The sequence below is a fragment of the Myotis daubentonii genome, chromosome 1 (assembly GCF_963259705.1).
Source record: "Myotis daubentonii chromosome 1, mMyoDau2.1, whole genome shotgun sequence".
Lineage (NCBI taxonomy): Eukaryota > Metazoa > Chordata > Mammalia > Chiroptera > Vespertilionidae > Myotis > Myotis daubentonii.
Window position 1 is genome coordinate 174,293,446 of NC_081840.1, and position 15,478 is coordinate 174,308,923.

General features: G+C 42.6%; 1 protein-coding gene across 1 annotated transcript in view; it reads right to left on the reverse strand.

The window, feature by feature from the left end:
* Window positions 1-6,102: 6,102 nt before the first annotated feature.
* Window positions 6,103-15,478, reverse strand: part of LOC132216443 (E3 ISG15--protein ligase HERC5-like) — a 42,072-nt gene continuing 32,696 nt past the window's right edge. Inside the window, exons 19-23 of the mRNA XM_059665639.1 lie at window positions 12,712-12,778; window positions 10,526-10,596; window positions 7,293-7,476; window positions 7,104-7,206; window positions 6,103-6,373 (exon numbers count right to left, since the gene is read on the reverse strand). Coding sequence (XP_059521622.1) covers window positions 6,168-6,373; window positions 7,104-7,206; window positions 7,293-7,476; window positions 10,526-10,596; window positions 12,712-12,778 — 631 coding nt within the window. The 3' untranslated portion in view covers window positions 6,103-6,167. The remainder of the gene's footprint in view (window positions 6,374-7,103; window positions 7,207-7,292; window positions 7,477-10,525; window positions 10,597-12,711; window positions 12,779-15,478) is intronic.

A 15,478-nucleotide genomic window follows, 5' to 3' on the forward strand; every position in this document is an offset into this window, starting at 1 on the left:
TTTACTTTTACTAGAATCTTAAAGTACTTTAACAGAAGCGTTAGACATTCTTATGGAAAGAAAATTAAAACGGCATATATTTTATATTACATCAATGTATATACTTAAGAACAAATCACATTTTAAAAATTTATGCCAATCTACAAATAACCTAGAAAAATACAGAGGTTCCATCATTTCCTGAAGTTACTCTTTTTAATTTACCCTAAATTTCCCTGTGGTCTGTAAATGAAACAATTTTGTTGATAAAACAAGCACTGTGTCCTGCAAAGTCTGTTTCAGCTTTTACAAGTTCAGCATTTTACCATTTAAGAGGAAATTGACAAGTATACCCCTGGGGAAGTTCAGTATTAACTCCCATCTTCTCACTAATAGAATTCATTTAGCAGTAAACTGTACACTAGATAGTTTTAAGCAAATTACATATAATCTTTAGTCTTATAATCTAAGGGATAGGGTAAGTAATATTGGCACCATGTTACAGATGAGGGAACTGAAGCACAAAGATTAAGTGATTTACCTAGGGCAGCGGTTCTCAACCTGTGGGTCGAGACCCCTTGGGGGTCCAATGACCCTTTCACAGGGGTCACCTAAGACCATCGGAAAACACATATAATTACATACTGTTTTTGTGATTAATCACTATGCTTTAATTATGTTCAATTTCTAACAATGAAAATACATCCTGCATATCAGATATTTATGACTCATAACAGCAAAATTACGGTTATGAAGTAGCAACGAAAATAATTTTATGGTTGGGGGTCACCACAACATGAGGAACTGTATTAAAGGGTAGCGGCATTAGGAAGGTTGAGAACCACTGCCCTAGGCAGTGGTCGTCAAACTGCGGCTTGCGAGCCACATGCGGCTCTTTGGCTCCTTGAGTGTGGCTCTACCACAAAATACCAACTTCTGCACATGGGCCACGAAGTTTCAATCACACTGTACATGCGTGCCCACATGTGGTATTTTGTGGAAGAGCCACACTCAAGGGGCCAAAGAGCCGCATGTGGCTCGTGAGCCGCAGTTTGCCGACCACTGCCCTAGGGTAACAGCAATAATTGGGCTGAAATTGAAACCATCTGGCAATGTGGCTTTAGTCTAGCAGCTTGTTCATCGCTATACAGTGTTTATTTTGTGCAAACTCGTCCTTCCTATTTATAAGGAAAACAATCAGGAATCTAAATTCTTGGATTCAAATTCTTATTCAAAGCTAATGCCCTTTTTTTTGTTTTCCTAAAGCAGCTTCTATTTTACCTCTTGTAGCACTTACCTTTGTACTGTAATTGCTGTTTTCTTTCTCTTGTCTAGACAATAAGCCTGAAAGAGTAAACACGTGGCTCTGACAAGCCTTATAATTTTAAGCAAATTACCTAACATCTCAACTTCATTTTTTTTTTTAAATGGGAAGGGTGCCATTTTTTTAAAAATATATATTTTATTGATTTTTTACAGAGAGGAAGGGAGAGAGATAGTTAGAAACATCGATGAGAGAGAAACATCGATCAGCTGCCTCCTGCACATCTCCCACTGGGGATGTGCCCGCAACCCAGGTACATGCCCTCGACCGGAATCGAACCTGGGACCTCTCAGTCTGCAGGCCGAGGCTCTATCCACTGAGCCAAACCGGTTTTGGCTCAACTTCATTTTTAGGACTAGAATTCCTTGTGCTTCTTTTAAACATTTGTGAGGAACAAAGTAAATTACCTGTGAAAGCACTTTGTAAAGAGCCAAGCAATACTGACTACTGGAATGGCAGCACAAGGAACTCTGCAAACCAATTCCCCAGTGAAACAACCTACCTGGCAAAATTTAAAACAACCATGTGAAGTCTCTGGAAATTGTTCTCAGGGCATACAGCCAAATGAGAAACAAGAAAATCTAAAACTCTATAGCAGATTTGTGGCATTTGAACCACCACTCACGTCTTCCCGCCTCCTCTCAGCTCAGAGTGATGGACACTCCAGGAGGGTGCAGCCAAGAGCCGCAGGGCTCCCTCTTCCATCTCCTAACTGAGGGTTATGTACCTTCTCCAGAGGAGCACAGCAGGTAAAGGAAATGTGTGATTTTATAAAAGTGTAAATGCATATTTCCTCTTTTCTGAGCTGATCTGTAGAGCAACTATGTAAAACAATATGTATACAATTGGGGTCTGTATTATATTGCCATTAACAGCACAAAGTAAATGGATGGGAGGAAAGCTGTACTGGAGTAAGGAAATGACACCAGATGGTTAACTTGAATTCACAGGAACAAATGGAGAACCAGAAAAGGTACATAAGAGGATTGATATAAAAGTGATGCCAATATATACTTGTTCTCCTTTTCTCAGTTTGAGACATTAAATTAATGAAAGTCACAAAGTATTGTTGGGCTGTAACATGTAGATAAACTATGCATGATAACAGCACAAAAGGGGGGAAGAACTATAATGTTTCTGTTATTTCACTGGCACTCTTAATAGATCTGAAGTTTTAAAAATTTCTCAGACTCATACACTGCTGGTGAGAATACAGCTTCTTTGGAAAACAGTTCATAGTACCTAAAAAAGTTAAACAGAGCTACGATACGACCTAGCAGTTCCTCTCCTAGGTATATGTACATACTCAAGGAAAATTGAAAATGTGTCTACACGAAAACTTGTGCACAAATGTTCACAGCAGCATTATTCTTAAGAGCCCAAAACAAGCAAAATGTCCATGTGATGAATGGATAAAATGGTGCATAAATACAGATATTTGGCAAAAACTAGCAATGATGTATTGATGCATGCTACAACATGGATGAGCCTTAAAAACATGCGAAGTCAGTTATAGAAAAATCACATATATTAACTTCATTTACATGAAATGTGCGTGATAGGTAAATCTACAGAAAACAGATTAGAGGTTGCATAGGGCTGGGGGTGAAGAGTACAGGGTCTCTCTGGAGAGATGAAATGTTCTAAAATTGTGGCAATTATGGCATAATTCTGTGAATATACTAAATACACTGAGTTGTAAACTTTATTTAGCTGAATTACATGTGATGTGAATTACATATCAATAAAGCTGTTACCCCTCCTCCCTGCCAAGAAAGCACTATCTAAATGTCCAGTATAAGGCACAGCACAGCATTTCCAAGTTACTTGCTGGAGGTCAAATGCTGATTAGAGGCATAGCTGAAAGTGGAATGTAGGTCTTAAGGCTTCTAAATTTTGTCCACCATGATATGCGACTTCTGACCCTCAGATACAACACGCTTTGTTGAAAATCCTCCACGTTCCTCACTAGCAAATCATCCTGGCTTCCAACCATTAATGGGACTTCTTCACTAGCTTCCCATTACATAGCTCATGCCACACACACATTGACCTCACCACCTCCACTTGTAGCACTGTAAACCCACCATGAGAAATACATTGATTGTGACTCTTCCCCAATAATTAACTGGCTTCAAAATGATAGACCTCTTGATTCCTTAGAGTCTTTAAACAAGATTATTTTCCTTAGTGTTTTTATTTGCCATCACTGTCAGGGGTCATCTTTAATCATCTCATAAATAAGATCCTATCAGCTTTTTAAAAAATAATATTTGCTCTTAAAAATTTAATTGCTTACAGAGAGGGAGGGAGAGACAGAAACATTAATGGTGAGAGAGAATCATTGACTGGCTGCCTCCTGCATGCCCCCTACCGTGGATCAATCCCGCAACCCGGGCATGTGCCCTTGAGTAGAATTGAACCCAGGACCCTTCAGTCTGCAGGCTGACTCTATCCACTTAGCCAAACCAGCTAGGGCCCTATCAGCTTTCTAAGTGACAATTTCCCACTCTGAGGGAGCAATAAAGGACTTCTCATGACCTACTCTCCCTCTTCATTTTTTTCCAATCCTGCAAAATGGGCTTTTAAGGAAGTCTCTCTGAGCTTCAGACTCTGCATCTGTCAGGTGAAAAGGATGATACCTACTTCCAGACCTGGTAGCAGTTTTAAATGAGGTAGAGAATGTGAAATTAGCCAAGAAACAGTAGTCTCACTACTACGTGTAGTTGGGAGAAAGGCCTGTCCTCTACAAGTTTTATCCCTTTTAGTGAGATGCTATTGGAATTGCTACTTCCTGCATGTGCCACCAGGTGGCACTTTTGGCTAACTGGTGGAACCACTGACAACAGCACCTGCGAAACGCTGAGCTAAGTGGCCATATTCCACAATCCTTCAGTCATTTTCATGGCATCTGCTAGATAGCAATGGTAGCTGAAGTGAATCCCAAGGAACAAGTAGAGATAACTCAGTCAGAGGGGGAGGTGGAATTGAAGGCAGCAGTTGAAAGATAGAGGTGGGATGAGAACAGGTTCCAGGCAGAAGAAAAGCATGCGTGAAAACACAGGAGCCTGGCCCATTCAGGAAAACGAGTTACAGATAACTAGAATGGAGTAGGCTGTGTGTGCAAGGCTATGGTGGGAGGCAGGGCTGGAGCTTACAGGAAGGATCTGGGAGCTGGGCTTTATTGACCAACTTTTTAATTCGTGCAGTTGATAAACATTATGGCTCTTCTTTCCAGGAAAAAAGAAAAAGAAACATTCCAAATGATTGAGGGTTAGCATGTGTGGACTCCTGTGGTAGCAAGTGTTCACATGTGCTTCTCAGTACAGTAGCTACCAGTCCTAGGTAGTTGTTAAGCACTCACATGGCTACTGTGACGGAGGAACTGAATTTTATGTTAATTTTAAATAACCACATACTGAAGAGAACAGCTCTAAACTCTGTTTTTCCCACTACTATCAACGAACCTTATCTACAGCAAGGGTCTACCGTATTGCACAGTGCAGATATGGGAGATTTCTAGCCTCACAAAACGTTCTATTATAGAGTGTCAGACTAGATACAAGACCAATTGGGAGGCGACTGTTGCCGTGATGGGACAGATGATGTGAGCCTGAACTAAAGCATCGACGGGGGGTTAGAGAGACTTAGAACAAGACTTGTCAGGACAAGGCCGATAATTGAATGTGGGGGTGAAGAACAGGGAGGGAGTGAAGATGACTGCAGGCTTCTACCTGGAGATATTGGTGGTACCACAAACTGGAATACAGGAAAAACGGTAATTTCCTCCTTAAAGATGTTGAGATTAAGGAGCCAAGGGGCATGCAGGTAGACACAGACTAGATAGAAAAATAGCTGTGGTCCTGGAATATATCATCAGTTCCTGTAGGTCAGAGAGACAGATGAGTAGCGTCAGCATGGGAAGAATAACTGCAGCCATGAAGAGGATAAGCAGTCTATGGAGAGTGAGAAAACACTCTCCACTATCATTTTAGGTCAGGGGAGTGTACGAGAAAAGAGGTAAAGGAGACGGGAAAGAAGCCGAGAAAAAGAAAGCCACAGTCTAGCAGTTCATGACAGTTTTGAGGAGAAACTAGACAACAGTTTCAAATGCAATAGATATAAGACGGAAAGGGGCAAGTTTCCACCAAAATTTGCAACAGGGAAATCATCTGTGATTTATTACAGCAGTTTGAGTGGGAGAAGCACAACTTCAGCCCTGGACAAACTACCCAGATGTTTATGAGAGGAAAAATAAACTTCTGCCTTATTTAATGCACTGTGTTTTGGGGTTGCCTTGTTTAATGCCTAATCTGTATCATCCTATATAATAAAAGCCTAATATGCAAATTGACCAAACAGTGGAATGACTGGTTGGTGGGGGGCAGTGCTGGTGAGTGGGTGGTGCCAGGCCAGCCAAAGCGGGTGCCAGTGGGCAGATGGAGGGGACAGCGATGGGGGGGGTGGCAGAGGGGCAATCAGGAGGCAGGGCCAGCCGCTAGCCAGCAGGTGCCGTCTCCCAATCAGCCTGCCAGTTGCCTCCTGCAGAGGGAGGCCACCAGTGGCAGTGGGGTGATGGGGGGCGGGGCTGGCCACTCGCCAGCTGGCCCACAGGTCAGCTGGACATCCCCCGAGGGCTCCTGGACTGCAAGAGGGAGCAGGCTGGGCTGAGGGACCCCCCGACCAGTGCACAAATTTTCATGCACCAGGCCTCTAGTAACTAATAGATCTTACATGCAAAAACAGAGATTATAAAATAGGTAAACATACTGAATAATCAGCAAGGCTTTTATGTTAGTAAACTTTTGAGTTCATTTTATTTTTGAAAATGTTCCCAAAAAGGAGTAAAGAGTATGAGGTAGGGTCAGCCAAATCCTCTGCTGCTGTTGATGGCTACTTGAAGCGCTTCTTCCACTCTTTCCATTGTAGAATACTTAGGGAGGTAGAGGAGACTAAAACATGTAAGTGCTCTTATGGGATCTTTTTCACCCACATTTTCAGGACAGCAAAATGTTATTTTCATGCTCTTTAAACCTTTTACTTGAATTCTGTCAGTTCCTGTAAGAAACACTAAAAAGCAAAATGAAATTGAGTGATCTGCTTCACGAATCACCAACAGTTATCAAGAGAAAATACTTTTATTTTAAACATTTACTGAGGGCCCATGTGCAAAGTCCTACATTAGACAGCACTGGGGATCATATTATAACTAAGTCTGACACACAGTCACTACCCTCAATGACTGGTGGGAATATTAGATTCTTGTGCAAAAAAGGGCAAAAACAAGAAATAAAAGGGTGTAAGACAGCCAAACAGGGTGTCATAGATAATAAGGGCTGCTATGGGGTGTACATGCTATGGGGTTCAGAGCAGGAAGAGGGAACCAGGCTGGGGTGACTGGGGAAGACTTCTGTATGTTTGGAATTAAGCTGGGCCTTTAAGGAGGGAAAGGTTTAGAGAGGCAAAGGAGGCGGGTGAAGTTTCAAGGCAGGGCAGGAGTTTCAGAGAAAGCCTGGAAGTGAGAGGGTGCAAGGAACTAACTATAGAAAGAAGGCTCACTATTTAGCTCGGATGAAGAAAAAAAACATTTAAAGCAATAGGTAGGGTGGAAAACAGGAAAAAATATCTCTATTAACATTTATTTTTTGATGTTGTGACAACTTGGCATAGAGGACATTCAACTGGACTAGGAGTGGCTCTTCCACTCCTAGTTGCAAATGGTGCCTAAGACAAATAAAATGTTCTTATTCCATAAAAAAAGAACAGGAGATTATAAATGTCTTCCTGATCTAACACTTACCAAGGAACTTCTTCTTTTCCTCCAAAGTCAACTTGTGTAAAGCCTTCCAAAACATCACTATGGTGGGATGTGAATTGTCATATCCTTGTCCATAACGTGCATTCTGGAGAAAAATGCAAAAAATATATATATATTTTCAGGAAATAGAAAAGAAATTTAAATTGAAGCTACTTGGCATTTATGATATACCTTTTCAAATGTTTCCCAGTCATAATCTGTATTTCCAATAATCATATCCTTTAGTTCTTCAGGACGGAAAAATTCAATAATCTCCTTGTCACACACTTTGTAAAATCCTCTTTGAAATTCTTCATAAACGGCCTTTACAGAGATGTTGAAGATGTAATCGACATACTTAGAAACATAGTCTGTCCTTTAATGAAACGAAAATAATTTCAGCTTACTGCAATACTCCAAAGAAAAATGGGAGGAGGGGCGGGAAGGAGGCGGCTAAAGATAAGAGCTGGACCACTTAGCAACTGAGTGGTTGGACCGTTATAGGCATTTTTCACATATTATCTAATTTAATCAAGAAACTCAGGCACATTTTTATAACAGTTTAGTGAAGAGGAAACTGAGATACAGTGAAGTCATGTGATTTTTCAGGGTCACAGAGTTAGGAGAATCAACATTGATTAGAATAGAATAAGTTTGGAAGAATTAAACCTGACCTGCTAACAGTCATGTCTGGGAAATGGGCTTGGGAGATGGGGGAAATTTCCTATTTTATTTTATACTTTTCAGTATTATCTGAATTTGTCATAGGAGTAATTATTTGAGCTTAACACAAATAAAGAAGGGATTTACACTTCTAGCTATAACGGAGTACCTGGTAGCAAATGCTTGCAATAAGAACTACAAAAAGGCAAGCAATATAAAAAAACATGTAGCTCCAGGCTTCCACATCTGAGACAAGACTGGAGAGACCTCTGGACTCAGAGAGAAGGGAAGCTCACTGATGAGAGTCTAGCATTTTACTTGTAGTTTTTCTCTCCCTCTGGCACATTTGCCAATTCTGTCAGGCTAAAGGGCTGAACAAAAAGGAGTTGTTAAGAGGCAGAAAACCTTATTATATCCATCAATAATACTATGGGTAAACGGGATATATTCATAAAATCCTATATAATAAAGAGGTAATATGCAAATTGACCCTTACTCTATCATGCCATCACAAGATGGCTGCGCCCACAGCAGAGGCAGGGTTCCCATAATGAGCAGTAAGGAGCGATCACCAGGGACCTGAGACTGCGAGATGCTGGGCCGGGGCGAGGGACCTGAGGCTGCGCCACCCGCCCAGTGGGGCTTGAGGGGGGACCTCAGGCCATGCCCCCTGCCCTAGTGCCAGGCCCGGGGACCTGATGCTGCACCCCCTGCCCTGGCGCCACGCAACCTGAGGCCATGCCCCTGGGGCTTGAAGGGGGACCTGAGGCTGCACCCCCCCCACAGGGCTTGACGGGGGCTCTGAGGCTGTGCCCCTCGCCCGGCGGGGCTTGACAGAGGTGGGACCGGCTGGGTCTGAATCTCGCCCAATGGGGATGGGGCCAGCTGGGTCTGGGTCTGGGTCTGGCGCAATTTCGAGGGGCATGCGGGTGGGCGGGGACTTGACTCTGGGTCCTGCGGCATGCCCCGGACTCTTGACAGGAGGAAGACTTTCATATACATTTTACTAATTTTCTTTCATCTCTGACACTTCTATTATAAAGAAAGGGCAAATAGCAACATTAATTCCTCTAATTAATTCCCTTTTAATGTGCACGAATTTCATGCACCGGGCCACTAGTACACTATAGAGCTGGATATGTTCTATTTCTTGATCTGTGCTCTTATCATGTGTGCACTTTTCTGTACGTTACACTGCAATACAAAGATTTTTTAAAATAAAGATTAAAAATCCTAGAAAAATATTTGCCTTAGGGCAGAATGCTCACTAGGACCAACTATCAAGGGAACATTCTATAATCCCACACTGTATTCCTTTTAGTCGCATAAGGTGTTGGGAAGGGAAGATACCACAGTGGCATCTATCTAGCCTATATAATAAAAAGCTAATATGCAAATCAACCAAATGGCCAAACGACCGGTAGCTATGACGCGCACTGACCACCAGGGGGCAGACGCTCAACGTAGGAGCTGCCCACTGGTGGTCAGTGTGCTCCCACAGCACTGCTCAGCCAGAAGTCCTGAGCCAGGCTCACGGCTGGCAAGCGCAGCAGCGGTGGTGGGAGCGCTAAGGATGTCCAACTGATGGAGCGGGCCTATCAGTTGGAGGGGCCCTGAGGGCTCCTGGACTGCAAGAGGGCATAGGCCGGGCTGAGGGACCCCCCCCAAGTGCACGAATTTCGTGCACCGGGTCTTTAGTATTCATAACAACAGAACCACCAGTCGCTATGACGTGCACTGACCACCAGGGGGCGCACGTGGAACACGGTGGGCATTGGCAGCAGAGCACGGAACATGGCAGGTGTTGGCTGCAACGAGATGGTGGAGCAGGTGAGCAGGGGAGCCAGACCAAGGTCGGGCGCCAGTCACTGTCATCAGGGCAAGCCGCTGGTGGTTACTGAAAATGCTTTGCTTCTGCGCACCGTGGTCCTGCCCGGCGCTCGCACCCGCTGCCAGCACTAGCCCTGCTCGCACCCGCTGCTGGTGCCTGGCGCCGGCGCCGTCAGCGGGTGCGAGCAGCAGCTACTGGCCCCGATCTCCCCTCAGGCCTTCTCCTGAGGGGCAATCAGGGCAGCAGCTGCTGCTCACACCTTCTGCTGGCGCCAGCCCCAATTGCTCCGTGCCGTCAGCCTGTGTGATGGCGAAAGCAGGGCTGCTGGCAGACAGGGGACCAGGGGCTGCAGTGGGATGGGATGGGCAGGGCAGGGGCGCAGAGGATGGGCCGAGACCCACCCCCGTGCTCACCGTAGCCTCCCAGCCCACAGTTCCTTTCAAGGTGCACAAATTCATGCACTGGGCCCCTAGACAAATAATATTAACAAATACTCTGTGCCTCCTATGGACCAGACATTAGTGTAGACTAGTCGAGGTAATGGATGTATAGTGGTGAGCAAGAAAGACCGAGTTCTTGCCATCATGCAGCTCAGCATAGTGGGGGAAACACTGGCAAGGAAATAAGCAAATAAAGTCTAAAGGTAGGTAAAGTGTGACATGAAAAGAAAAGGTAAAGAAGGGTAAGGGGCTAGAGAGAAAGGTTGGTGGTTGGTTCTAGATAGGAGGATTAGGGAAGGCCTCCATGAGAAAGCCATTTCTTCCCTACCAGAATATACACTCCACACATACACACACCCAGCACACAGCAACTCTCCACCTTAATAAAAATTAACTGGGAATGAAAAGTTATATAGCTACAATAAATTTTTAGAGCCAAGTGAAATAGACAGTGTATAAAGAAAACAAACATTTCACTTCTTTGTACCTACTTGTTAGTCTGGTTGACAATTATGCAACTTCCATTAGGAATTAAGTCAACATCAGTTTTGTCCCAATTCACCTGTAACCACAAATAAACTCAGATAGCATCTCCCAAATAATCGTGAACAGTCTATCATCAGCAAATACACTTTGAAGCATATCTTTTTTTCCTCAAGAATAGGTGGAATTGTACATGTTTGTCACAAAACAAGCAAGGAATGTACAAATAAAAATTACCAGCTTTTCATGCAGAATGAAAAATAAATTTAAAAAACTCAAGTTATCTATTTTAACTGATCATACTGAAAAAGTAAATAGGTGGGGGAAGGGAGGAGAGGGGGAGGCACACACACATCACACTCTCACATACAGACCTAAAATAAAAAGTTTGCAAACAACATCTGACAATCAGGCCTGGTTTCCTAGGCATGTGACCTGTACGGTAGCCCAGAGCTCTATGTCTGGGTCCCTCACTATATTAAAATTCTTAATAATTTTATTTTAGAAGCTGTGTTTTGCAAGTGAAGTCAGATGGAAAAGTGGAACATTCCTGTGAGATGAGATTAGGGCAATGTGTGTGTCTGCTGCTATTTCTTGCCGTTCCATTTGCATATAGAGTTTGTGATGCCCCATAAGCGTAGAATTCCAGTGAACCCATGATGCATGGGGGCTCAGCAAGACTCAAAGTGAGAATAAGTTCAGTATGTTGTATCTACAGCTGAGTAAGACGGAGGCGTGGGGTGGGGGTGTGGTGATGATGACAAACCAAACACACCACACTTTCCTTTCCAACCTGCACTTATTTCCAGTGCAGAAAGAATGCAATAGAGTTCTGAGAAACACGAAGACCAGGAACCCAGTCACATCCTATTGTGTTACTTTCCTGTATTAGCTAACAACGTATGCTGAAAATGATGACATCAAAGGAAAAGAAAAGATAAGCCAACCAGGTCCTGTTCATCCTCCTTAATCATCAGTAAACTGGAGTTGGACAATGTTGACAGAATGCACATGTATGAAGAAGTGAAATAAAAACAGTGGAATTAGTTTCATGCAGTGTGCCCAGTGCTCTGGTTAAGAACTAAATACATAATATATGTGCATGTATGAACTGCAAAATATGAACTATGGAATTTTGGTGATTTAGCATGTAAGTTAAATGCTGTTACATTTGCATTTTAAACTGGCATTGCAAAACAAAGATGTATGGTAAATTCATGTTTATAATTATTTTTTATTTAGGATGATAATAAATAGCAAATGCAAAAAAAAAGGTAAATAGGGAAATTGCCATATTTCAGTATTCACTTTTCTCAGGACAGACCTGGTGTGGTGGACTTGGAAAATTAGCCATAAATTCCTCCTATCCTGGTATTCCTGTCCCTTTGCAATATGACTCCACAACATCTCCCACCAAGAGGGGGGAGTCTGGCCCGACTGGCATGGCTCAGTGGTTGAGTGCCAACCTATGAACCAGGAGGTTATGATTCGATTCCCAGTCAGGGCACATGCCCAGATTATGGGCTCGATCCCCAGTATGGGGTGTGCAGGAGGCAGCCAATCAATGATTCTCTCTCATCATTGATGTTTCTCTCTCTCCCTCCCCCTTCCTCTCTGAAATCAATAAAAATACATTAAAGAAAACAAAACACCAACAATTAAATTAAAAAAAGAGGAGGAGTCTCTTTCTTTAGCCCTTGAATCTGGAGGTAACCTTGTGAAATAGTCTGGCCAATGGGATCTGACAGGAGCAAAAGCACGAAAAGAAGCTTGTGTGCTGGGGCTTGCCATCTCTTTGGACCCTGAGCCCATCCAATGAAGAAGCCTCGGCTGGCCTCCTGGATGATAACAGCCAGAACAGAGACAAGCTGTTCCAGCTGACACCTGCCAAGGGCCAGCCTGCCAACGACCAGGTACGGTGCGAGGCCACTGTCGGCCATCCAGCTCAGGCACGCTGGCCCAATCCAGAAACCACAGAATTATCTGCTGTTTTCTGTCTCTAAGTTTAGGTGTTGTCTGTTACACAGTAAAATCCAACTGACACATCCAACTCATAAAAAATGAAGGGAATAACCTTTTACATTAACTTAATTCAGAAGTTTGTTTTTTCATTAAAGGGTGCATGTTTAGGCAAGTATGTAAAGGGTTAATCAGATTAAATCTGATCTGTAATCTGGCTTTCACTGTTACTCACATTAAAATGGACATAAAATACTTCTTCAAAGTCAGCACTTTCATCATCCAGAAGTATCTGCAAACTCCTAAAGAACAAATAATTTCATTTAAAAAAATAACAATGATCACTAGGTACATCTTGTAAATAAACACGGAGTGCGTGACTATTCTGAAGGTGAGAAGTCAGGTACAGTTCCCTGCATCACCATGGCTTGAGACCGCAGCTATCTTTAAATGTGAGGTTAGAAGTTTATCTACAATTCTGCAGGCTCCCCACCTGATTCCTACTCTCCTACTGCCCTAACTTCCTTCATCTCGTCATCATAAGTGTCTATTTTAGAAAAGGACTGGTAACGTATTTACTGACACTAAAACTCATTCAAATTGGTGTTACCTTTATTTAAGCTTTGGGACTTTACTTACAGAGCAAACAATAGATCTCCTTTTAAATATCAGGCATCGCTCAGATCTGTGGAGTGCATAGACAGGTCAAAGGACCTTCTCTGTATCTGCTGTCCCAGTATCAACAAGCTCCAGACAGACCTGGCATTTGACTACCTTAATTCTTTCCAGGCATTTGCGAGAACAGAGGTTATGTCAGAATGGGAGCAGCCAGTCGTTTTCTATTTCCATCCTCTGAACTTTATAAATACGTTTAATGTAATATGTCTCATTACGTATTATTTACTCCTTTACCTCTCTATTCATTCAACAAACACTTATTAACTACTTAATATGGTAGGCAAAGGGGATGTAAAGTTGAGACCAATTCCTTTCCTGCCAATAAACCCTGAGACCAGTAGGAATGATGCTGATGGGAGCCTTACCTACAGTCCTGTGAGATGTGTGCAGCCGGGAACTATGTAAATGGTACAGGGATAACTTGGAAGAGCTTGGTTAACCCTTTCTGAAGGGAAACATGTCACTGGGGAAGTCTCCCTCCGGGAGATGGTGGAAATGAAGCTGATTTTTTACTATGATATTGTGATATAAAACACACCATCTTTCATGCATGTATTTTTGTGAGGTCAGGGAACTCAGCTTACAAAACTGGATTCATCACAACATTTGGTTCACTATCTTCTCATTGTATGTCCATATATGGCTTATGAGTATGTTTATGAATAATACCTGTGAACCTGCCTCCCAAAACAAGAACTAAAACATTGCTAATCCTATATGATAAAAGCCTAATATGCTAAGTGTCCGACCGGTCATTCGACCAGTCACTATGACGCGCACTGACCATCATGGGGCAGACGCTCTGACTGGTAGGTTAGCTTGCTGCTGTTGTCCGGCCAATCAGGACTGGGCAAGATGGGCTGGACACACCCTGGAACCCTCCCACGTTACCCTCCCCAGGCCCAATCGTGCACAGGTGGGGTCCCTTGGCCTGGCCTGCACCCTCTTGCAATCAGGGACCCCTCGGGGGATGTTGGAGAACCGGTTTCAGCCCGATCCCTGCAGGTCAAGCTGAGGGACCCCACTGGTGCACAAATCCATACACAGGGCCTCTAGTATCTTATACCTACCTATAGGAGGTACCTTCCTTATCCCATTTTTCTACCCCCCCCCAAACGAGTTACAAATATCTACCAGTTTGAAGAGTGTCTTTTGTCTTTCATTAAGGTATGTCTTGATGAACAGAGAACTTCTTTAATCTTGTTGCAGTTAAATTTACCAATCTTTCCTTCACTGTTGATACTTCTTATGTCTTACTTTAAAAAAAAAATCCCAAGAATGGGAAAGGTATTTATCCATATTTCCATCATTTTAACATTTAATATTTAAGTCCTGCATCCATGTGGAGTTGATTTTTGTATATGACATAAGGTATCTGCTCTAATTTTTCCCCAGATGCATTAACTGAATGGTCCTCCTATTCCCATTGACCCAATATGCTAGTTTGTTAAAGTTCCATGTGTGCATGGTCAGTTTCTGAGCTCTCTCTTCTGTTCTACTGGAAAACCTGCACAATTACATACTGTCCTGCTTAATGCGGCTTTTAAATTATTCTTGATATCTGATAGGCCAAGTTCCCCACCCTTCTTTACCTTATAGGTTATTCTTGGCCCTTTGTTCATCCATCTAAATTTTAGAATCAGCTTGTCAAGTTTTATAGTAAGCCTGCTGGGATTGAAACTGGAGTTTTACTGAATGTAGAGATCAGTGCTTCTCAAAGCATTGCCCAGATCCACAACTTCTGGGAATCCCTGAGGACTTTACAGGGGTCCATGGGCTCTAAACGATTTTCATAATAATACTAAGATGTTACTTTTGTCTTTCACAGTGAGTATAGAACAGTTTCCCAGAGGCTCTATGATACCCAATATTTGTGTATTCTTGAATGTAAAACATTTATCACTTTTAATTTCTAATATTGCAAACATTGGCAAATGTAACAAACATAAATAAAAGCTCTTTGAGTCCTCAATACTTTTTGAATATCTTAAGACCTAAAAGTCTGAGAAATACTGATACAGATTTAATGACCTTTATATTTACTAAGTTTACGTGTATAGTTATTAAGCTTATTAAGTCTCCTTAGGCATAGCATTAATTAGGTAATTTTCAATGTTTTCAGTAAAAAAATTTTTTTTCTCTCCTCCTTCCCAAATCTTCTGTTTTCAGTATTTTTCTCCTCCTCCTATTAGTATGATTAACAATTGGACTCTGGAGCCATGGTTATGTCACTTTGGGACCTGGGTGTGTTTTAGTTTCCTCATCTGTAAAATGGATCCTATTAATAGTCTATTAATAACAGGATCATACTACTGTCCTAATTT